Source organism: Melospiza georgiana, chromosome 3 (assembly GCF_028018845.1).
Source record: "Melospiza georgiana isolate bMelGeo1 chromosome 3, bMelGeo1.pri, whole genome shotgun sequence".
NCBI classification, from domain to species: domain Eukaryota; kingdom Metazoa; phylum Chordata; class Aves; order Passeriformes; family Passerellidae; genus Melospiza; species Melospiza georgiana.
In genome coordinates, this window is record NC_080432.1 from 65,779,405 (window position 1) to 65,804,082 (window position 24,678).

Consider the following 24,678-nt stretch of genomic DNA (forward strand, 5'->3'; position numbering starts at 1 on the left):
ACAGGTCTTTCTTACTAAACATTCTAAGGAAGGGTCATATTCTTCTCATTCAACTTCTCCTGTGGTTTTCTAAGACCCATCATTGTCTCCTGATGGTATTTACTTCCATGTACTACCGCCTAGTTGTTCGACTGGCAATAGATTGTGTTTAGGAGTAAAAACTCAAAGGTAAGGTAAGGCTGGCTAAATACTGGTTCATATGTTTTTGTTTAGCATTTACTGTAACAGTCCTGAGTTCTTCACCTTTGTTTATCTGTGCTTACTGAATTTCAAAGTCTCTACATTTGTTGCATTTATGAAATTACTCATAAACAGTTGTAAATTGTACTTTTATCCTTGGACTGACAGAGTTTATCTGCTCTTCCAGCCACACAAAAATGGAATGGGTTTCTGTACAAAAATGTAGTTTAGCCATACAGATTTCCTTGTGTCTTGGGTTGACTCCATGTTTTACCACACAGCAATGGTCAACGACTCCAGGAGAGGCTTCCTCACTTAGCTTGACATTTGGCATTAGACTTCCATTAACTGGATAAGAAACACCTTAGGTTTAGGGATCTCAAGCCTATCGTGACTTAAAGCTTTTTTTTTTCCAGACAGGGTATTATTTGGAAGTATTACTTCCATGGAAATAAGAGCTCTACTGGATTCAGTTGAATTCACTTTAAATACTGACATTATAAACATTCAGATGAAAAACAATTACCAAAAAACTCCTATCACTGATGAAATATACTTCCAATTAATGCATGACCATGTACCTCCTCAACTTCATCTACCTTTTCACATAAGTTGTTTTTCTCATAAGTAAGTTTCTCATAAACTGTCCTTTTCCCTTGCTCTTGGGGTGGCTTGCTCTGGAGAGCACGGTGAGGCTGTATCCAATCCCTCTTTATTACCAAACTGAGCTCTCCTCTCCGCTAATACTTGTGCCTGATGCTGTGGCTCTCCCTCACCTTCCTTCTGGGGAATATTCTGAACACCTCACAAGCCTTCTTGGAACATGAATTCCTGGTTCATTTGTATTCCTGGTTCATTTGTTTCACATTCTTTCTAGATTAAGTATTGATTTCTACAGCCCTGTTTTCAACACTTAACAAACTTCTCCTATCTGTTTAAGGATTTATGCTATGATACAGAGGGGAAGGTATTTGAATTAGTAGAGAAGGGTTACTGAACAGGAAAGACTGAAATAATTAGTGGGTACTCTGGCCAATCAGTCAGAGCAAAAGAATGAGAAATGGTGAAAAAACTCTGAGGCTTGACAGCTTGGTTATCCAAAAATTAGTGCCCATCTTAAGTCTTTCCAATACATCAAGTGGTGCCATTTATTTCTGACTGTATCTGATGGCTCCATTGGATTACAAACACAGGACAGGAAGAACAGCCTTTCTCTGGGCAGCTGCTTAGCTAAAATTGCTAAAAGCACTCTGTGGCCTACACTTGCATTACTAGAGTTATACAAACAAAGAAAACATGTAAATAAACTATAATTTACTATGTCTAGTGATGGCTTCAATGCAGAGTAGAGGTACTTACTGCTACTGGAGGCAAAGGAGAGACATCTGATTCTTCTTTAATGAAGATTGCAGAAGCTTCCATAAATTTGGCATAATCGGCAGCATACCATACTTTCAATTCTGTGTGGGGTTCAATTGGCTGTGAATGGAAAAAACCAGCACATGTTTACTTGTGTCAATTTTCCTAAACCAAACAATAAGAAAAACAGGAGGGACAGGGGTGTGCAGTGTTTTGTCCTTATCCAAACTGCATTTTTGACTCTGTTTAAATTATTGGTAACTTAGTTTCAAGATTCAAGCACTTTTTGAGCATTACTGCCTGCTTTCTTGATTGACATTTTCTGTTTCTAAAAGTGGAATTGTGTATGCACAGAGTTTTGAGGCAGGGGGGCCCTGTAGCAGGAGGGATGCCTCAATGCTCATAACCTTTGCTCAGTGAGATACATTTGCCTGTGATGTTGAGACATCCATCGGTCTTTCCAAGCAATATCCCATGGCCATTCCTTGATGTCTGGAAGCCCTCTGGACACAACACTTAACTACAGGGTACAGGCAAAGGAAAAATGCCTTGTGAATGCACAAGATGTTGGATGCCTCCTGGACATGTTCTGCTGAGCATGGGTGCAGAGCTGATCAATATGTGCACTGCAAGGCAAATTGGCACCTTCCCCGGGCTGGCTCTGATGTGCCTGGCTTGCTGTGAGCGTGCTTTACTGTAACTCTGCCCTCCTTCCACTGAAGCCTTCCCCCACAGGATTAAAGGAGCCCATAATCTGCAGTCTCCCATCCAGTCATGCTTGCCCAAATCTCTCCTTGGACTGGACTATGACCTCTTCTGACAAATACTTTCAGTCAACAATATAGCAGAGAGAAAAGGAGAGGCATGGTTACACTCACTGGCTAAAGATCTATTAGTTCTTTAAATGCAAAGGAGAGAACTAAACATGATTTATATGACTCCCTGACCCTGTACACAATTCTCTTCATCTATAATAAACACTATCATTGCTGCAACAAGGGTAGAGCCAAACTGCACCACTGTACTTGTAGTTTTATTTTAACTAAGATAAACACGTGCCACCAAAAAAAAAAAAAACAAAAAAAACCAAGCAAACTAGCCTAGAAAGAGAGCAGCCGAGTCCTATTCCATCATAAAATCCACTTATTCTGTAATATTGGTGTGGGATAAGCATAGTAGGCAAAAGACAATGTAGATTGTGAATGCAGACAGGTGAGGGGTTAATTGTGGGTTTCATGCTGAAAACTGAATTTTGTATTCCCAGGCACAAACCTGCCTGCCAACTACAACCCCTGTGGGTTGGGTGTACATTTTGATAATACCTGGCCTAAATAAAAATGGTCTGTCCCGAATTCTCCACTCAATTAAGGACATGAGGCAGAGCCATTAAGGAGGAGGCTCATCATGCATTGTGAGACAAATGTTTAAGGATGTCTGGGAGCTTGGCCTGTGACAGCTGAGACTGATGCCCACAAAAAAAAACTGCACAGCATGACACTGTCACTGCTTTCTGCCCAGCATTCCTGGACCAGCAGCCATTTCCTTAATGGAAAGCTGAGAGCTGGTCAATGTGACTTTGAAGGGAGAGCAAGTGCATCAGTGTGTGAAACAGTCAAGTAATTCAAAAGCTCTAATCTCAGTAAAACTGACATTAAATATCAATATGCAAATCCACTACAAGTAGTCTTACTCTGTGCCACCAGTGACAATAAGAGAACTGCAGTGCACACATGAGACTCTCCTGGGATCAGACCAAGAGCAATCATGGATTATTTTTATTTCTCCACAGTTCCATATCTTTTAAAGCATTTATTTCTAAGGATTGCAGTGATTAGGTCAGAAAGTAAGCTAATGGTGGTGTCAGAATGCCACTTACACATCTGCTTTAGTAGCTGTACTTTCATGTCACTGAAACCTCATTTCTTTGTAAAATAGTGGGGAAAGGAGCCAATCCTACTCCTATCTTAATCTACTTTACTAAAAATGTTTTGAGAAAGTATCTTCAGAATGAGCCCTAAGCCAGCCTCACAGCATGACCAGCAGGGTGTGCCTAAGTGTAGCACAAGGCCATCGCATTCACTGACCATGACAAGATCTGCTGGATGCCACAGCACCCTGAACGATACCGGGACTTGGGAGAAATAAAATGCAAATAATGCCCTATGACCCACAGCACAGCAAAGGTTCCACATGCATCATCCTAGGACACTCTTTGTGTCAGTGTCTAGGAGGCAGTTAACCCTTCATTAATGCCAATGTGCAGAGTTCTGCTGAAGTCAGCAGAGAGCTGGTTCAATAGAATTTAAATTATTCTGGAAATTTTAAGTTACTAGTTTATAACAACTACTTCTTGGAAAAGTTCATGCTTCCCAAATATAGTATTAGTAATCCTGTCAATTTTACAAGCATATAATGCATTGCAAATCAAGCTGAAATCTCAAATAATATGGACTGCATGAGCATCTCAAACACAACCTAAATATGTCTCAGGGTAGTATATCTGTTTTATATTTTTCTTTTTTTTCTTAATAATTATGTTGATATTAATTCTAGAATCAACTATGCTCCATACTGTTATAAAAGACTTCAAGGTATGAAATGTTATTCTCTCATCACCACTATACAGTAAATATTTTTCTCACTGTGCAGGTGGAGAAACAAAAATGGAATAAAAAATGTAAATACTACTATGCCACAGAAATATGTGCCAATCTTGGATATGAAACTGAAACACTGGATTTTAATTCATAGTAACTACTTTTCACTAATATTATTTTCTTTTTTAATTTTTATGTTGCTCACAATGATATACAAGCATTATGTTCAACAGATAGATTTCTTTTTCCCAAGTGTGCAAAAGAGTTACTTCTGATTGAAACCAACTCTGCCTAAGAAAATGGCCAAAACAATAAAAACCAAGACTGTATGTTCTAGTCTCATTTATAAACATAGAGTACCTTGTTCTCTCTTTTCAAACAAAGATGCAGTTCAGAATCTCTTACATAAACTGATCATTTCATGGCAACATTGCAGTAGTCTAAGTTTTGCAGTTAAGTCTTCAGATTTAATGAGCAAGGAAAATTGTACATGAAGATTCACTCAACACCTTGTTCCTGAGCACAGGGCAATGTGCTCAGAAAACAATTTGTGTCCAGAAATGTAATAGAGAAAGGAATTTTTTTGTTATTTCCAGAATGAAGTACTGTAGAATGTAATAATGCCAAATAATCCCACTATATACACCTTCCTGGCATTAAAGAGCATTTAGTTTAAACATTATCAGCAGGAATGCTTTTTATCTTCCCTCAGCTCAGTTTCTTCACTACCCACAGCAGCAAGTACACAACACCTTTTCCTGACAAACTCCATACACTGCTTGCTTTACTACAGATTAAATGACATTAAAGGTGGTATGTAAGTAATGATCCAGTTAGCAGAATAGAATCAATCTGTCATTGTAAAAGAGTTAGTCCTTCAGAACCTTTGTCTATAAATTTCCTTTTGGATGACAGGTGGAGCAATGTAGGTTTAACTACCTTGACTGTTGTGAAGTAGACTTCTCCACAGTGCTGATAAGCCACAAGAGTCTGTTCTTCTTGGTTCCGGGCTAGCCGGACAAACATCATCCAGTTTCCACAGTCCTCATTGGGAGTGTCCAGAAAGTACTTCCCTCCATCTTTCAACACCTGAAACAAAGTGGGGGGAACAGGACTAATATGATAAAACCAAGTCCTGTATAAAGACACATTAGTTTTCTTTAATTTGCAATCTGTTATCTATCTTGTCTTGGTCATATGTCCCTTGAAATCATGGTTGTTTTGAAATAGATCACTCTTAATGAACACTGAGTGCAAAAGAAAGTGAAGAAAGGATACCTGCTGAGCACCCTGCTACTAAAATAACTGTAGGCCTTTGTATGTATTTTCCATTTATAGTTCATCATTTTTATGTCATATAAAGATAATATTAAGAACTAAGTGCAGGCAGGTAGAAAGATAAGCTTTATGCCTTAATCTACTTCCTGAGCACTCGATAATCTCAAGCCTCAGTGCTACCACATTTTGCATGGAACAATTGTATAGCTTGTGTTAATAAGTCCAGAGAGGTAACATATAACATAATGGCATTTTAACAGTCTTCTCTTTTTCCTCTTAACAATGCAAAAGTAAATACAAATGAACAATTGTGCCAGAATGATCTTTTTCTTTTTCCTTTACTTCATTCTTCCTAGATTCCCCTCCAAGAGAATGCCCCTATGAGGCAAAAACTACCGACCTCAAACAAGACTATTGCTTTTCTGCAAAAATGTCTCAAACATGGACAGACAAAGCTGCATAACTGATATCAGCACAGTTTGTATTTGTTCTACTAACCACATAACTGAGCGAGTAACTGCAAAAAAAAAGTTGCATTTTCATTGCTTCTGGGAACTATTTTATCTAACTTCATCATGTTTCCAATGAAAGCACCTGCCTGTTGGACAAGTTTGGTCACATACTCATGCTAGGGAGAAGTCAAGGCAGCTACTGCTGTCATGTAGGAAATCTGGGACTCTAATCTCCTCCTCTGAAGAAACAGTCCATTCATCAGCCAGAGCTGTGCTTATCACTGTATACTTTTAAGCAAATGGTGCTGACTGATAGAGGATAGGGTGTGGTTTACAATGGCTTGGTGAAAAGGAAGGAACTGGGTGCTTAGCTCATCCATCCATTGTTAGAGAAGTACATTTTCGGTGTCTAATCAAAAGACTGAAGATATTTAGTAATAGAGAAGAACAAACCTTTTCTGGTGTTCACATGCTATGAAAATCCCATAGAAGGACAGCATTATTTTCCTGGCAGATAATTCCCATGATTTCCATGTGCAAATCAAGTTTACAGCAACTACTGAAGTTATGACTGCTTTGAAGCTCTCAAACTAAAGTTCAGAAGTATTTCCTCACAACACAGCGTTTTCCAGCCCCAGGCCTCTGGAGAAAGCTCAAATGAAGACACAGAGTGTGTCACAGGACAGCTGCTGCTGGTGCCTCTCTGTTCGGGGGTGAGAGGGGGCTGATAGGAACTGCAAACTCTGGAAGAGCCATGATCTGTTGGGAACTCCTGACACAGGCTGTGGCTTGACCATGGGTTCATTGTATGACACAGAGTTGTGCTCAGCCACGACCTTGACAGCAAAATGCAAAGACTGGGGCCCAGAGGACTGCAATCAACCAACTCCCAAGGAATTCCTGTGGGAAAGGATGTCCATGTACATTTGTCTAAGCTGGGCTAGTCCTGAGAGGCCATGATTTTTGCTGGATAAAGTACAAGTAATAGTGTCATGGTCCAGGTGCAACAGTCAGTACCTATGTGTGCAGCAACAGAAGGTACCAGCCCTAAATAACAATCTGATTAAACAAACTGAGGTAGTGCACTGTGCATCAAAGTCTACATATAAATTAACAATTATTACTAATTAATAACAATAGCATTTATAATAATTAAGAAGTGTTTCCCTATCTGTTTCTCCCTACTAAGCCAGTGCCTCAGTGCATATTTCTGTCACTCTCACTAACTCAGTGCACAAACTCAAACCTCCCAGTGGTATGGTGCAAAGCACAAATCCTTTTGTGTTACCTGGGAACAAAGTTCAGTAGCCATGCTCCCTGAAAAGCTTATCAAGAGCTATCAGACTGATAGGCTTAACACCCTAGAAATGGTAAAACTAGAAAGCAGGAAACCAAACTTCTAGAAAACACAGTATACAGGAACACTTGGGTACTTCAGGTTATTCTGTACTGCCTAATAATGTGATTTACACTCATACTTACACATCAAAAGTACAAATAATGAACTAGATCAGATGGCAAATTGACTGATTAAAATACCTAAATAAGTATGAGCTGCTAAAGACACATGCACTCCATAGAAAGGCAGTAGGTTTTTACCTGCAGGACTAGTCTGCTCTCATCATAGCAGGTCAGTTTTGTGGACAGTTGACCAACATAAGGGCCAAATTGTGTTCTCTTCTGTATTACTTTCTTTGCAAATACACCAAGGACTGTGAAGAAAACAAAGAGCAGTCTAATATTAGTACAGACATCACAAACTATTTCTTGTATGCTTACAGTTGTGAAAACAGAGACAAAATAGTGCAGAACACATGGATTTTTTTTCCTAGACAAATAAGCCCACTAAATAATTCTAAGGTGAAGAATCTAAAAAGGATGTAAATAGGTACTGATTTTTTTTTAATGGGAACTACATTGAATAAAAAACTACCAAAAATCCATGACAGGATGTTAAACTGAGTATGCAACACAAACGTGTTGATACTTCTCAATCTACAAACCCATGTTGTTGTAGTTCTCTGCCTTTTGGCATAATTTGGGAGGTTGTTCTCTCCCAATAAGAGTGGAAAGAATCTATAAAAACACAGTATTAGCCTTCTTAATCATTCTGGTTATTCCATTGCCAGATCAATGGAGTGACAGTGTAGGCATCTTGTCATTCTCTGTCTGAAAAGCAATCTAGGCAGGACTAATTATACACAGGTAGCTGTGGAAAATTTGCACACTAAGAACATCGTTCCTTTGTTCATGTTTGGGCATTCAAACTGCTTTGCTTTCACAAGGAAACAACAGTCTTTCCACAATATGAACTGAAAATGCTGCAAAAGGTAAATTACCCCCCTGTGATCTCTGGAGTTTGCAGGGGGTGGATAAGGGATGTCATTTACCATTTTGTTTCTGACCTTTCATTGAATACTCTTTCCTGTTTTGCATGCTTGGGGAAAAGAGAAAAAAAAGTAGTAGTGCATGGTTGTTATTATTAAATACAAATTCAGCATTCATTAAACTTGGACTGACTGAACAGAGCTAACTGGTTGTTCACAGCTAAATGTCACACCAGCTCTGGCTAATGTCCTGCCATCAGTTGATGTGTCTGTTACCAGAAACCAGTCACAAAAAACAGTGGCTGACTGTGAGCTTTAGCTGTGCTCAGCTGAAAACAGTCTTCATAACGCAAATGCCCAATGATTATGCCTTGAGTTACTCATGAAAACAGGCCAGTGTCTTTGTCTCCTTTTTTCTCAAATGTGGGAAAAAGAGCTAAAGTACTTACTCTGCTGGTTTCCAGCTCTCAGCTCCAAGACTCGCAGAGTGAGGTAGTGAGGTAGGGTGAGGCGGGCCCGGCTGGGAATGACCCTATCTTTAGCCCTGATGAGTGGTCCGTGGAGTTTGCACTCTCCTATAAGGCTTTTACCGCAATCCTCACACCCTACAAATCCAGAAAAGGGAGCCTGTTACTAAAAATGACCAACTGCTTTCCAATTCTGTCTCTTCTAATTTTGTCATCTTGAGAACACATCTGGAATTACGAATGCTTTTCTTCACATCAGTCTTCTACATTAGGTAGTGAAAAGATTATCTGCAAATCAAAACTAAACAGGGAAGGTTTAAAATAACACCTCCAGTTTGCGCATTCTCTCCTGAGCAAACTGGTGCGTCTCGACCTCCAAAGATTTATACATATTCTCATTCAGGTGCCTTTAGAGACTAGGATGGGAGCAAAACTGGACTTCAGTGCCTGTCCAGCTGTAAAGATGAATGTATTTATACAGAAATGTGGACAAAGTTGTTAGCAATAACCTAGGTAAGGCTGGTCCCTTCCAATCTTACCCATTCTGTGACTAAGAAATTCTGAAATTTGCAGAGATCCAAGGAATGCAAGAAAGACTTTGTGTCTGCTGCACAGACCATTCTCAGCAGAAGATGAGACCCTCAGGGTACCATGAGTATGATGGGTCCTACAGCCACAGCTCAGTTGACAATCATGCAAGGGCAGCCTCCTTACAGGCTGCTCTGCCTGTGGAAGGAAGGAAAAGGGGCACACTGCATCTCCCAGCTGTTGGTTCCCAATAATGACATCTGCAGGCTGAACACATGGACCATCCAGAGAACCCGTTAAAGAGAAATACACGTCTGCAAACTGACTTTCCCCCAGCACAGTGAGATATTTTTGGTTCAATGCAGCTCAAACTGGTTGCCAGGGAAACTCATACAGAGCAGTGACAAAACTGAGCAATGAGACTTTCCAGCAGAAGGTCATCTCAGCACTGGTGTCACACAGGGCGATGGGAAAAAGGGGACTTGTTGCACAAAACCTTTTTATAGACAGTAGAAGCCAAACCAGTGAGCCAACAATGCTTTATGACTGAGTTAAAAAGAAAAGCTGATATTGGTCATCCATGACTACCTCATTTTGTTTTCCTTCTGAAAACTCTGCTGAGCAAGTCTATTCAGTAAGTGACAATACAGAGCAGAGGAGGGGAGCCAGAACAGCCAGGAGAGCCCAAGGGAGCACTGCAGCAGGAGAGGTGAGGCTTCATCACAGGCAGGGGATCATAACCAAGGGGCATCAAGGGCTCAGGAGACACTGCCAGGGGAGACATCAGAGATGGTCTTTGAAAAAGGACAGCAGCACCAGAAATGTCACATTCAGGGTACCCCAAAAAGGTTTCTGTTTGTAAACACAAGCAGGCACTTGACTAAATCATGCACCTTGAGAGTCTAGTCCAAAATCTCCCCAGATAAGCCTAAAGTGTTCCTACCTACTGCTTTGGGCTCTCCATCAACTCCAGCTGAGGACATAGATAGACTTGTGTGTTGGGCAGGCTGTAAGCACTACAATAGTCAGTATTTTTCAATAATTTGTGGACTAATGTGGAATAATAATTTCAATAATAATTTCAATAATTTGTGGACTAATGTGGAATAATAATTTCAATAATTTCTTCTTCCGTGCCTTCCAGGCTACCCACCTGCACTGTGAATAGCTCAAAATTAATCAAATTACTTATTTTTGCTAGTGCTACAGATAAAGAACATGCCCCCTACAGCCATCACTTAAAATGCACAAAAAGCCCAACAATGTAGCTGCCAGGTATATTTTTCTTGTTATACATTTGTTTATGTACCCAAAAGCCCTTTACAGCTGCAAGGCTGCAAGAAAATAAAAATATTTCCTTGGTGATTTAACTTAATTGGCTTTTAAATAAATTCACCCTTCTGAGGGCAACAAAATTATGAGGGTTTCCTGAGCTTGCTTGGAATAATAGTGACTTTGTCTCAAGTCAAACAGCTCCTGCTTGGAGAGTCATTGTATGCAAACGGCCGAAACACATTACCAAAAGCAAAATGGAGACAAAGAACCGCTGTTGGAGGAAGGATGTGTCTAATCATAAGTACACGACCTTATCAATCTATGCCATTCCTCTGTGATTCATCACTAGCAAGCTCTTGAGCAAACCTTCCAGCTGCCCCAAGGCAGTGCCCACCTCCGAGGCTCCAGGGTGGGCAGCTCCCAGGAAAGCTGGAAAGGGAAAGCAGCGGGAAAAGGACATCCCTTGAATCAGCTTCCAAATTCTCCATCAGCTAACCCACCTTGGTCCTCCAGATCCAGGACATAAGGTCTGAAATGATTCACACATGGGCAGTAGAGAGGCTCTCCTCTAAATTCAGGAACCGCTTTGCATCTAACCGGGTGTTGAGCAAGGGTCTCCACGCTGAGCAGCCCCACAGCACACCTCAGCAGCAGCAGCACAAAAACATCAGCCAGCCCTGCACCAAACTACCTGCAGAGCTGGAAGCACTATTGAGCACCTCAATAGCCAGCACGGCCTGGGATTCTGACCTGGCACAGCTGCCCAGCACCTTGAAATATGAGATTAGCTCAGTTGGTTAGAGCATGGTGCCAACAACACCAAGGCTGTGCGTTCAGTCCCTGTACACCTAAGAGTTTGACTTGATCACACTTGTGGGTCCCTTCCAACTCGAAGATTCAGCAATTCTGTGAAATATCCAGAGCTGTCCAACATTTGTTGTAAGGTTTTCTATGTATACAGGTCATGAAGATATCTTAAGAATGACTTAAGTTATTAAATAACAGGCATACAGGATTTACATTCACTACACAGCATTTCTGACACCATACCAATATCTTTGTACCCTGAGTGCAAATTTACTGTATTCTAAAAATTGCCAGGTGTACCAGAAAAACAGGATTAGAACACAGCAAATAGAATAACTTTAAGAGCTACTGAAGGAAACTGAGATCTTTGTAATTTCTCTCCCCCAAACTTACAGTGCAAAACTGTCAAGTTCACATTCCTTCTCAGAGACAATTACAGGCCAACTAATGATCCTTTATGTTTCAATGCTAAATTACAGATGCCATTGACAAAGGAGTGTACATAGAGCCACAGCACAGAGTTTGTAAAGCTCACACAGATTTTATGCCACTTTTTAACTTGGCTAATTAAGTAAAATATATTTTTTCAACAATAGCTTCAGAACACACTCAAACCTGTTCTGAAATAGGGGTTCATCCAGCTATGGAAACAACATACAGTTTGTTGTACTAGCACTAGAAATGAAAAACACTTGGTCAGAAAAATTACTTTCTGCAAAGAATATTTCTTCTGCTTTTTGCTAGGCACGTTAGTACCTCGAGACTTTTTCAGTTTCCTTGCTCCCTTAAATTGTATTTACACAAATAAAATTAATGGATTCAAGGTCATGTGCAAACATGCAAGAAAAGTAAAGTAAAACTGCCACTATTCTTTTGCTTTGTTGTGATTTAGATGAGTAGGCAGCAAAAAGAAATAAACAAGATTTACAGGAGTTACAAGCTGTTAAAAACCAGACCGTGTCATTTACTACATCCTTAGAAAAACAATGCTATATTGTCCCCTAGAGGGTACTTCTTCATTCTTCCTCTGTCCTCTCAATGATTCTGAAAAAACTCCAAATAATGCCTTTTTATCTATCTGTATATAAAACTGCACAAGCTAATAGATCTTGCAGTTAAGATTTTTATTTTGCTGGACATCCTGCAGCAGAGGGGAGGCAGGTATACAGAAGAGCCCAACCCTGGAGCAGGTGCAGGCTCTGACCAGGTTGCAGGAGCGCAGCCACCACCTCAATCACACAGACAAACCATGGAGGGGCTAAGGGAAGGGTGGGTACATCTCCCCAACACCCCCAGCTGGTACCCCTGCACCTGAATGCCTCTGCTCCCACTTCTCCCACATATTGGGAGGCATGGTTGGCAGCAGCACCCCCTGGCTTTCCCCTGCTCTTTGGGCCATCACAAAACTGAGACCCGCTGCCCGCAGGATGCGCTCCCACCCCATGATCTGACAGGACACTGGTGGCTGTGAGTGTGGCTCACCTGTACCGGCCTCACCATGCTGGTGCTTCGCCCCAGTCCAGGTCTAGGTGACACTTCTCCTTTGCTGCAGCCCCAGCTGCCAGCCTGCCTCGTCCTCCACACAGCTCTGGGGCCGCCACGCTGCACTGGGACAAGCTCCCGCAGCCAACAGTAGCCAAGCCGGCACGGCAGCTTGGGCAAGCTGGACTTGAGCACAGTCAACAAACTGGTTTCCAAAACAGCAGCAGGGCTGGAGCACTGTGCCACCCACCCCCAGAGGCACAGGCTCGGCCTCGGGGAGAGCTCATTAGTGTGGGCGAGCAGCCACGGGCTGCGGTTCCACAGAGCCCCGCTGCACAGATAACGGGAGCTATACATAGCCATGCCAGGAACTGCAATCACTGTCCTGACAGCTCACACATGCCACCCGAGCCTCAGCCAGTCACCAGCAGAACGTCGCTTCTTAAACCCAGTTTGCTAAAAACTAGATGCCTATCAGGACCTCCTCCCTGCCTTTTCTCCCACCCCTGCTTTCAAGTGAGACTCTACAGTACCTGAACATTTCAGCGGCCCACAAGATGCCTGCGGTGCAATTACGTCCCCTGTGAAGGCAGAGGTAAATAATTTCTTTTCAGTTGTCCACTTGGAGCAAATGCACCCTGTGAGAAATGATCAGAGGCTGAGCAGACCTTGGCATGTGCTGTGCTGTTTTGCAGCATTAGAATTAGCTCCCATGCACAGAGGGAACAAAGATCAGTGTACACAAGCAGTTGAAATCCTAGCCTAATTACAATCATAAGATTTGCATAGCAAACAACAGTAATTTATTCCAGAGTAAAACTGTAGCACTCCGTTAGCCTTGTTCAGCCTTCACAGAGAGGAACGCTGCAAAAACACCTCCTGGATATTTTCTGAAGTACATTGCACAGGCCAGTCTTGGTTCTCTTAGCCAAAGGTGCACAGGGTTTCCAGCCTGAGGTCTGTTCTGCAGCACTCTGTGCTGGGAAACTTGAAATCCTTGTTCCACAATTTATTTGGCAAAAAAGTCAAAGTACTCAATTAGCAAACAGTTATTTTCCCATTAGTGTGGGCCACTGACACACATTTTCTCTGAAAAAAAGTTTATGAAAGAAGCCTTATAGCCTAAGTTGGATGTGCAAAACAAAGCTTTTAACTGATTAATAATTGATTCTATTTATATTGAAGCAAAATAGAACTTGTCGTAATTACCAGAATTCAGAATAATTGTATTCAAATCCCATTAACTTCTGATATTTTATTATGCTAAATTGTCTACAGAATGATCTTTACTTGTTAACTGGAAAAACTGATCCCTAGTCCAGCATCAAAACAGGTGAACATTTCCTCAATGTCTCCTTTTCATCTCTTTTCTATGTCATACACCAAAACCTTGTATTAGCAGAGACGTACAACTGCTCAGCTCTGCATGGAAAAAAAGAAAAAATACATAAATCAAGAAAGCCCACTACAGGCTGACTTTACAATCATAATCATTCACCTGAATAAAGACTTGCACTTCTGTGCATGACACTGTATTATTTGGGAAGCAGGTGCAGTGTTTTCCATAACCTGGCACCCAAAAATAACACCATCCTGACAAGAAAATGAAAAAAAAAAAAAAAAAAAGGAGGCAGATTTTTACTCCTGTGTGCTTGAGAGGAAACTTTAGATTTCAAGCAGAGTTCCTCTGTCTTTGACACACAGAAACCCTGAAGCCTTGCAGCCCCTACCTGGTGGCACCACCAGCACAGAAACTGTGGACACGCTGCTGGGGCAATACTGGCCCCTTAGCAAGGCCTTGTGCTGCCATGCCAAGGGTTTCTGGTGAGAGGATGGGAGCTCCTGAGACAAAGGTGAAGGGTGAGGGGGAGTCCTGGTCCTGCTCAGGCATTAGTGGCACCCTGCACGTAAATGCCTACTGCTCTTGGGGCCCCCTCCCTGGGAAGGAGAACAGTAGGTGGTTTGCAAACATCCCAGAAATCATCCTGAACATTAAAGATAGTCATGGGAACATGACCTCACTCTACTAAAATGTAAAACTTTAAAAAGGAGTTACTATATTTGGAGACAGAAACAGAGAAAGAGAACAGCAAACATGCCTTACTGCCACCCCACCCCATACATTCAGTCAGACCTGCAAGTCAGGCTGATTCCCTAAAACCCAGCACTGCAGGTGAACCTGCCCCTCAAGCACCCTGACCCAGCCTCTGATGTGCTGTGACACCTTCCCTCACCTCACCTCCATCCTCCCTGTGCTCGTCTTTGCTCCCAAGAAGAATGAAGATTTGGAAGAAGAGTTACACCCTTGGGTTTTCAGCAGAGGGAGATCATCTGTCAAGGCACCTGCTCCTTCCTCACAGCACTGTGATCCTGACCAGCTGCTCTTATGGAAGAATGCCTCTAGAAGGGTGGCTCAGCACTTATCTGACTGTAAAGAAACCTCACACAAAGCACATGTCCATTCTTCTGGCACAAGTTCCAATATGTAAATTCCTCCAAGCTGCAGAACAATTTGTTATACAAACACATACAAGATAACAAACACTATGATTCATTACTCGTTCCTAATAGGGAGCAATCACGATGATAATCAAGCTCATCTGGGAACAGTAAGTCTTTCACCTGGTGGGCATGAAGTACTACAACAGGCATAGCCCAGAGGAATTTAAACAGCTTTCAGTAAAAAGTCAGTCTCACACCAATCCCAATGAGGCTTTCTACTGTGCTCATTTTGTCTAGGAAATCTGAGGAGCAAAACAGATGAGAAACCTCAAGGAGCACAGCTGGGCTATGGAATTCAGCAGTTCTGGCATGTTCCCATGAACATGTGCAGCAAAAGCACACCTGTGCTCTGCTGCATCTTACAAACTCCACAGAAAAAAGTTACCTTCACTGCCTGAACACCTGAAAAGGCAGTAACTTAACACGTCTTTCCTGCAAAACTAAAGGAGAAAAAAAGCCCCAACAAACCAAACAGGAGGGAAAGTATGTAGGTGCAAACTTCACTGTAGTCTGATCAACTTGCTTACCAAAGCTCTTGGTATGTTCATTCATCTAAAAATGACCTGAGGTCAAAAAATGCATTGATTGATTGAAAGCTAATTTAAAAAAATAATCATTTTCTAGTTATTCTTGGGATAAAACTTAGGTGTCCCATTTCCAGTACACCACATGGGGTTTGGTTGTTATCAGAACCCATACACATAAATGAGCACGGTTCAAGTGAAGTCACCTCCCGTAGTTTACATGTAATAGCTTCTAATCAGTGCAAACAAAGAGACTTCTCTTTCTGCTGAAAGCTGAGCACATTTCAAACAATCATATTGAAAAATCCAGTTGGATTTTCCAGCGTTTTTTTTTTCCTTCTCTCCCTCTCCCTCCACTGTCTTGGCATGAAGTCATATAAAATTCGATCCAGAAACAGGGAAGGAGGTTAACAGCAAATTCACAGAAACAACTACTACTTTTTATGAGAAAGAACCTGAGTCAGCATAGCATGGTCCTATGAAATGCCCAGCAAAAAGCTCTCTGAGAGGGAAGCTTTCCTGTTGCACTCTGCAACTCTTCCCCAGCAGCCAGCACCAGTCCAGCCTGGTGCAAGGCTGTGGCTCCTTGTCTGTGACACCTTCTGCTTGCTTTAGGTCTTCACTGGCACTGTCCAAACTGCCCTGCTTCTATACTGTAGATGGCAAGACTAAAATCCCCCTGTCACAGAAACAGAGACAGCCACCAGGAGAGTCATATTCAAACTGCTCATACGCACCCTGTGGCTCCTGGGCTGCATGTTGGACCCCCTAAACTGCATCTTTCACACCACAAATTCTACCTACCACAGCAGAAGCACTTTATCTATCTCAAGCACTTTCCTTTTGGAGAGATTTTTTGGCAGGACAGTTGATTTATTTTAGTGTGAGGTGTTTTAGTGGAAAATGTGAATGCTACTGTGGCAGTTTAACACAGACACCAGAATCGTCCACCTTTGTAATAGCAGAAAAACCCTCATATAATAGATCTTCCTAAATGCATATATGTATAAATACACATCCACACAGCCACACACACACCACATTAAGTGCACTAATACTGTCAGCAGGTTTATTGATGGCAGGTCAACACCACAGTTTGAACTCTGATAAAGGAAGTGCAGCAATTGTAATAACTAAAGCTTAGTTTCGATTAGTTGAAATATTTCCAAGCCTTGCAACATTCCCTTAAAAGGGAACCCCAGACTGGGTCTCTTGCTCCTTCATTGAACTTGGTTGTCAGTGGCCAGCAAATCCAGATGTTGCATTGAAGGGACTGGTGGAAAATTTGGTGAAAAAAGCTACCTCTCATAAGGAAACCAGCCCAAATCAATTTTTTATTTTCCATTGGTGACTTTCAACATGGACTTGAGGGAACTTTACCAGCAAAGACATTAGCAGCTGAGACATATTTCCACTTTGGAGCAGGTAACATGAGTTTACTGTAGAATGCAAAGAGGAAGCATGGCATGCAGAGTGTAGAGATACCACATTCATCCCGTGGCTGCAGAAGCTGATGTCTTTAGAGGCACATACAACAACATGAAGCAAGTACAGCTACTGGGAATCAAAGTGCAGTGCTGGCACCCCAGGACCCACTTCTGCAGGTATTAGTCTGTGCACATGGCTCCAGTGATGTGCAAGTAGCCACATTATGGAAGAAAGAAGTCCATGTGGAGAAGTGAACACATAGACACTTAGGACTGATCAGGGCTGAGACCCTGGAGTCCTAAAAGAATACTCCAGTCCATATTACATTCAGTAGAAGCTATTATTAAAACTGGAAAATTAGTTAACTTCCTCAGTGAGCCATCCAAACTTTCTGCTGATATTCCCACTCACCCAAGAGAAAAAAAGTTGGTTTTTATTTTCTTCTCAATGAACCCTAAAGTATATATCTAAAATACCAAAATGAAGGAGTCATCTTTTAAAAGAATTGGCTTTTGTAAATGAAGGGTCATTAACAGCTTAGCAGAACAGCTTTAGTTCTTACTATGCATCCCCTTCATAACAGACAACTTCTGTTATTCCTTGCTTCATTTCCAACAGGAAAAGCATGCTTGATTCCCAGCCTCTCTGGGAACAACATGGGTAGGAGACTCTCATCCTTAGCCTTTATGACCCTGTTAAATTATTTTCCTCTTTTAAGGCATGAAGTGATTTCTTTAAAAAAAACCACATAGGCATTGAGAAGCTCTGCTGCTGAACAGACAAAAATTTATCTCTGTGAAAAAATACTCACACGTGCAAGTATCATGTCTGTGTTTCCATTCACTCATTTTCTTTTTCCTAAGATCCAACACTTATTTTTTTCCTACAAAAAATATTTTTATGGGGAACCATATGATAATTAGCTAATGTCTTGACTGATACTGTAATAAAGAAATTATCTCTACCTGCACTTCTTTAACAGACCGATTTAAAAAGGCTGATAAGATTGGCAGCAACAAATTAGACAGCAGTGTAGTACATTTTCCTTACAATAACAATTCTCCTGAGGCACAAGAACAGCCCTGTAAGACACAGAAATACAAAGTAGATGATTATATATTATTATAAGAGAATTGCATAAGTGTTGCAAAAATTTGTGGGTTTAAAGAAATTGTAGATTTTTTCTATAGATTAAGCTCTCCACTCAGATTATAAAGTATCTCCATACAGCTATATTTATTCTGCTGAGAGTCATCTTAGTTTGAGATCAAATAAAATTCACTTTTTATAGATTTCTGATTAATCTGTAGTTTAAAAAAAAAAATTGTAAAAGTTACACGCACACACACAAATAAATTCTTACATGAATCTAAGAAACAATCTTGCAATGCAAAGTTGCAAAGAATCTGTTCCTGTTTTCATACTTTCCTAGCTCAAAGAACAAGATGAACAGATGTTAAAGGCATCACCTTGGGAGAAATGCACCATTCCTCAGATACGTATTTACATAACTCTGGTTATTTAACATACATATTTACTTAAAGCTGTGTATGATTACATATCTCACCTTGTATTTGGTATATTTTATCTGTTGGTTAGAAATCCAACATTTTATACTTCTTTCCCTTCAACTCTGCCAACAGGTAAAAACAATTTCATATTTTATGAAGATGTTGGAAGAGGCGAAGGGACAGCTGTCCTGCCAGAACATCCCTACGCACCTCCCCACTCACATCTGCCTAAGCACCTTCCAGTCCAGTAAGTCAAACACAACACACTCTGCCTTGTCTTATCGCCCAGGGAACAGGGAACAAGTGCCACCTTCCGTGTCACACATGAATCACCCACTTGCTTCCCCATTACACCAACTAAAAAAGCCCCGATCAACTGCGCTTTCCGCAACTGCAATTCCTTTCTATTTGCACCACTCCACAAGTACCCAGGAGCCCTCACTGGTCAATGTTTTCATAACACATCTAGATTACAGCACTAAAAGGACCTACAAATATATCTCATGTCCAACTTAAATGTTAACTTTATATTAGCTTTAGCTTTACATTTTAATGGCTTCCAATGCCTATCATGCATAAATACACTTAAGTGAGGTCAAAAATAGTCTTGACACATTTGGATAACAATAATGACAACAGAGCCTACAAACTTTGATATGTGCCTGCTTGAGTTCAGTGTTTCCACATCTTAGTCAAAATTATAAATGCATATGCTTTTTTTTTTTTTGCTTTTTCTCTCTGAAAATCTTGGAAACTTAACAGTAGAAGCTACAAGCAAACATGTTGATGCTCTACAGTTAAGCAATGTATTTTCATTTTAAGGATCACAAAGTAATCTAAAGGAAGCATGTTTGCATATGGAGCCCAAACTCTTCCAAGAAAAACAGACAAGTTATCTGCTGGGAAAAGCACAAAATGCAACAAAACTAGTTAAGAATACTAGCTCAAAATCACTCGGAGAAAAAAATGCCAGACTGAGGAACACAAATTATTCCAACAAAACATGAAACTTCCCAAGCATTTCTCTCAAAATGAGGGGACAACTTGAGAGTTTTCAAACTACTGCACCCATGCACAGACACTTTTAATAGGGTTTGCAACAAAACCCCAGCAATTCCTACTGCCATGTAAGAACAAGGCTGCATGGCAGCAATTATTCTGCTCTGAGCTTGCCCTCACACTTAAAATAACACAGGAAGAAGTGACATTACTTAAGGTTTTTCCTGCTATCATAATTGGGCCACACCTGGAAGTTGTAGCTGCATGAGCCCAGAAATCTTTTCCTTCACTCACCACAGAAACTAATGTAGAAACTCTGGCAATTGGTTCTCTTGTTTTCAGTAGAAAATTTACATATGAATTACACACCAAATGCCCTTGGTCTAATAAACTGTTCTGAGCTTGCACAATGAAAATAATGCTTCTTCATCATCATCCTCTTGCTATTCTTTTCTGTCTTTATAAAAAACCCACGTACACGTAAAGCCAGCAGCAAGCATTGTGGTCAGTCTGCCTCTTGCCCGGAGTCCACACGTGGAAACAGAGGTTCGGAAATACATTTCAAAGGATTTTGAGATTCTTAGATTGTCTGCCAGACAGGGTCCCTTGTTAGTCACTGCCCTGTGCGTAAGTATTGACACAGCAGTCTGTACCAGTTAAGTAATCATCTGATGCAACTCAGCTGATTTTCAAAGGTACAAAAAATTACATATCATAGCGTGCATGAATGATTGATGTTCAGGACCTGACTGGAAGACCCAAATACTGATTTTCTATTACTTTTCATATTCATTAATCACCACCAGATAAAGAACAAATGAACTCACACAGAGGCTAGAAACAGCACAAGAGTTACTTAGGTATTTCCCATGACAGAATACAACTCAAACATTGGTTTTGCACTCAAGAACAGAACTGCAAACATTTCATAATCGCACTACATATGGGAAATCAAAACAAACCTTACCTTATTTTAAATGGAAATTTTAGTAAAAAGTCAGGCTATGCTAGTCCAGGGTGTAAGGAACCATGTCATCCTCCTTCGGCAGACTTTTCCAAATGCCCCTGTATTCAACTAAGTCTAACTCTGCTCTGTTTTGTTTCGCCAGGAGGACCCATTCAGGACCATGTGCTCCTTTTCAGCTGTCAATAAACAGAAGCAGTGAATTCCCCAGCGCTTCACAAAGCTAGTTAGGCATAGCCATTCATTTCTTCAGGAAAACAGGGCATTGATTTCAGCAAATTCCCAGGGAGCAGCTACAACAAAGAGATCAAAGACCCACCTCCTTTCCTGCCTGGCTTTGGCCGGCTGGGCTGAGAGGAGCAGCAACAGGTTTCCTGAGGAGTGGGCTCGGTCCCCACCGAGCGCTGCACGCTCCATTCACGCCCATCGCCTTCCTGCATTCCTGGGGCAGCCCCGGCGCTAACCGTGACAAACCCCACATTCAGGCAGCATAATGTACTGCACACCAGCTCATCCAAGGATAAAAAGAAAAACAAGCTCCAAGGGAAGTCTGCTGCTTCCCCGACCAGCCGAACCGCAGTAGCTGACAGACTCTTCATAAACGTCTTTTTTTTCCTTAGCTTCTCCATCTAAACCGAAGAAATGTTTGCTACCTCAAATTCATTGTGCTGAAACTTCTCTGGAATGTTGGCTTTTCTGATTTATTTCCACAAGCTTGAAGACTTAGCTGCTGGAGTTTGAGGTCTAGCTGCAGCAGCCCTTGTATTGTGCAACCATGATATTTTCTTTGTGCAATTTGCCCTAGACTGCAGTGGGGTTTCTTCTAAGGAATTTAAAGGGGTTCGTTCCAGTTTACGTGGAATTTTTACTTTTTTTTCATTATACATCTTGTCTTCATTCCTGTAACCTGGAACAAGATTTTTAATGCTAAAATTTGACTTTGTATCCAACAAAAAGACAATGTCATGGTCAAGCTTAAGGATTGGTGGTTAGGCTTCACATCTATTGCTAAACAGTAAGAGCCAGAGACCTGGTGCTGAAACCACCTGGCACCATCTCCACAAGTCTAAATGCTCCTCATCTCCTTCTCTTTTCCCCCACAAACAGTTTGGTTATATCCAAATTCCTTAACTGGAACACAGTCTGGTAGATATTATCCCTCACACACACCCTAGTGTTTGTTGCTTGTTATTATATGCTAGTACGGAGCTCACAGGCTGGCTCTGAAATATTTATTTATATACAGACAGACATAAAGCTCTGAAGTCAATTCACACCTGAAGAGATTTGCCGTGTCATTCTTTAGCATTCTCTGTGCACTGATGTTTTACGGAGGCACTACCAGGCTGTTACAAACACCCACCAGCTGGAACCTGGAGAGTTCCCTCAGCACTGGCACTGCCTCCAGGCCACTGACACGTCTCCAAGTGAGAAGACAAATGTCTATCCCACTAACATAAGCAAGTATCACAGGATCTGGCACAGCACAAGCAGTACAATACTGAGAAGACCAGGGACAGCTGGTAGGGATGACGGCTCACTGCACAGAAGACAGCTGAGAACACAAGGAAATACAGAACTGCAGAATTACTGAAGTTGCAGGAGACCTGCAATGATCAACTAGCTGAGACTCTTGCTGAATGCAGGTCCTTTAATAGCATTACCCAGGGCCTTGTCAAGCTGTATCTTGAAAACTTCTGGTGTGGGCAACTCCACCACTTCCCTGAGCAGTCCATTCCAATGTTTGATTGATCCCCCACTGAAAATGCCCCTTGCATGCACAAGCATCTCCTCCAGCTTGTGGCCATCGCCTCTTGTCCTGTCACAGTGCATGCCTGGGGAAAGGCTGCTTCTAACTCCTGTTCCATAACCACGTTTCTGTACTGCAAGACCATGACTTGATCCCCTTGAGCCTCCTCTTCTTTGAGCAGAGCACACCCAACTCCTTCTGCCTCTACGCAGGTGACAACTTCTCTAGCTCCCTGGTCATTGGGGGAACACGAGAAAGGCACTGTTGCTGAGCTGAATAAAAGAAAAATGAAACTGCCAGTGGATAAAATTCCTAAAAGAGACAAACATCGGAGTACAGCTGAGGAGTCTTGACCACAACCCCCGTGCAGTCACCCTGCCCTCTGCTTTCTTTAATATTTCATTCCTGATGATAGTTTTGCCTGTTGAATACAATACAGTCAGGCATATTACTTTCCTTGTTTTAGAGTTCTCTCTGTATCTAAATGGCATTTAAGCATGCCTCGAAATTTCCATTTTACAGTAAAAACTTTAAAAATACATTTTAACAAATAACTTGATCTCCACACATAATTGCTACCTTCCATTAAGCCACTGATGGTTTTATATTTATTAACTGATTGCAGTTTCAATGAATAAACCTCCAATCCTGTTTTCCTTGCTCCTCTAAGGAAGTACGGAAGAATGATAAAATGTGTGTCTGAAATTTCCATCTCTTACATTGCACAGTGAGCAGCTGGGCAGCCCTTGGAGGCAATGATAAAAAAAGGCAGCTGAGGCACTGGAGGGACTCCAAAAGAAAGCATGTAGATCAGATCAACAAGCAGAAAAAAAATGTGCCTAATGCTTCAGATAACTTAAGCTGGAGTGAGAGAGTGCAAGTATCTGGGAAACGTGAGCAAAACCTTCCATGGCAGTCACGACAGCAAAGCATAAGGATATAGCACTTGTCTGTTAAGAAGAAGAACAAATTATAGTGATACAGCAGGGGATTTGGATGTGACTGGGATAATGATGCCTTGGAAGCACAGGAGTTAAATTCCCAAGATGATTAAAAAACCCCGAGCACATCACTCTGCAGTAATCTGGGATGGTATTTGTGCCAAAGATAGATAAAACATTTTAGAGAGAATTACAGTTTTAAATCTCAATGAACCAGTCTGTTCTTATACTTGGGCCAGATTTTTTCAATTTTACTCACATTAAGTCATGCTTTACTCCAAGAATAATCTCATTGATTATAATGGTAATATTGTTTCACAGATGTCCCAGAAGAAACGCAAATGTAAAAGCAGACTTTATACTTCAGATAAAAGACATCAATCATAAGTACATCTGGGAATCTGATAAAAACATATGGTACGAAAAAATCACTGTGGGATGATGGAAATGTACTTACAGAGCAGGTCTGTGGACATGTTTACAGATCAGGCAAAGGAAACCTACACAAAATAAATGAAAAAAGAATTATCAGTTTTCTGAACTAGGGCTATTCATGTTTATATCTCATGCTAATAATCATATGCATAGTCTTTTAGTTCTTTAGGAAATAAGAACATAGCTACAGAAATCTAAAAAGGAAAAACTTCAGTTTTTAGAGGAGAAGAAAAACTGATTTCACTTCATTTCACAGACCATGTAAACTGACAATCTTAATGTAATGCATTTTAATTAAGAGCAGTTCACTGTATTCCACATCTTCATTAACATTTATTATTATGTATTTTCCAGGCATCAATTACAAGAGAATTTTCAAGCATCGTGTATTTTACCCCATTGCATGCTATTCTGTGTTTAGGCCTCATATTTCTAACAGTCCCAACCCTTGCAGAGTCAAAAAGAATATTAACCAAATATAAGGCAAGACATGTTAATTGCTCTCTTGAAGGACTTCTGGAGGCTTTTGGATTTTGCTGAACTCATTCATTTTGTTCCCTTCCCATTCATCAGCTGGTTTTTGACCACAGGAGTAGAATCTGAGTTTTCTGTAGCTGTCTGAGCAATCCCCAACACACGGGTATCCCAATGACTGAATAAGGCTACTTGGAGCTACAGAAATAATAATGCCTGTGTTAGTAAGGGGACCCACAAATAACAATACAAATCACATCAGTGTATGCCATTTTATGTCCTGTATAAATCAGGCAGTGTTTAAGGCAGTGTTTAAAGGTGTGTGTGTGTGTATGAATCAGGGTGAATGAAAGAGGTTCAATAAGGCCAAGGGCCAGATCCTGCCCTTGTGTCACAAC

The 24,678-nt window shown here is 41.2% G+C and overlaps 1 protein-coding gene across 1 annotated transcript in view; it reads right to left on the reverse strand.

The window, feature by feature from the left end:
• Nucleotides 1-24,678, reverse strand: part of PLAGL1 (PLAG1 like zinc finger 1) — a 44,508-nt gene that overhangs the window by 3,301 nt on the left and 16,529 nt on the right. The window contains exons 2-6 of the mRNA XM_058020693.1: nucleotides 23,829-23,871; nucleotides 8,643-8,798; nucleotides 7,466-7,578; nucleotides 5,076-5,225; nucleotides 1,540-1,659 (exon numbers count right to left, since the gene is read on the reverse strand). Of these exons, the coding sequence (XP_057876676.1) occupies nucleotides 1,540-1,659; nucleotides 5,076-5,225; nucleotides 7,466-7,578; nucleotides 8,643-8,798; nucleotides 23,829-23,847 (558 nt within the window). The 5' untranslated portion in view covers nucleotides 23,848-23,871. The remainder of the gene's footprint in view (nucleotides 1-1,539; nucleotides 1,660-5,075; nucleotides 5,226-7,465; nucleotides 7,579-8,642; nucleotides 8,799-23,828; nucleotides 23,872-24,678) is intronic.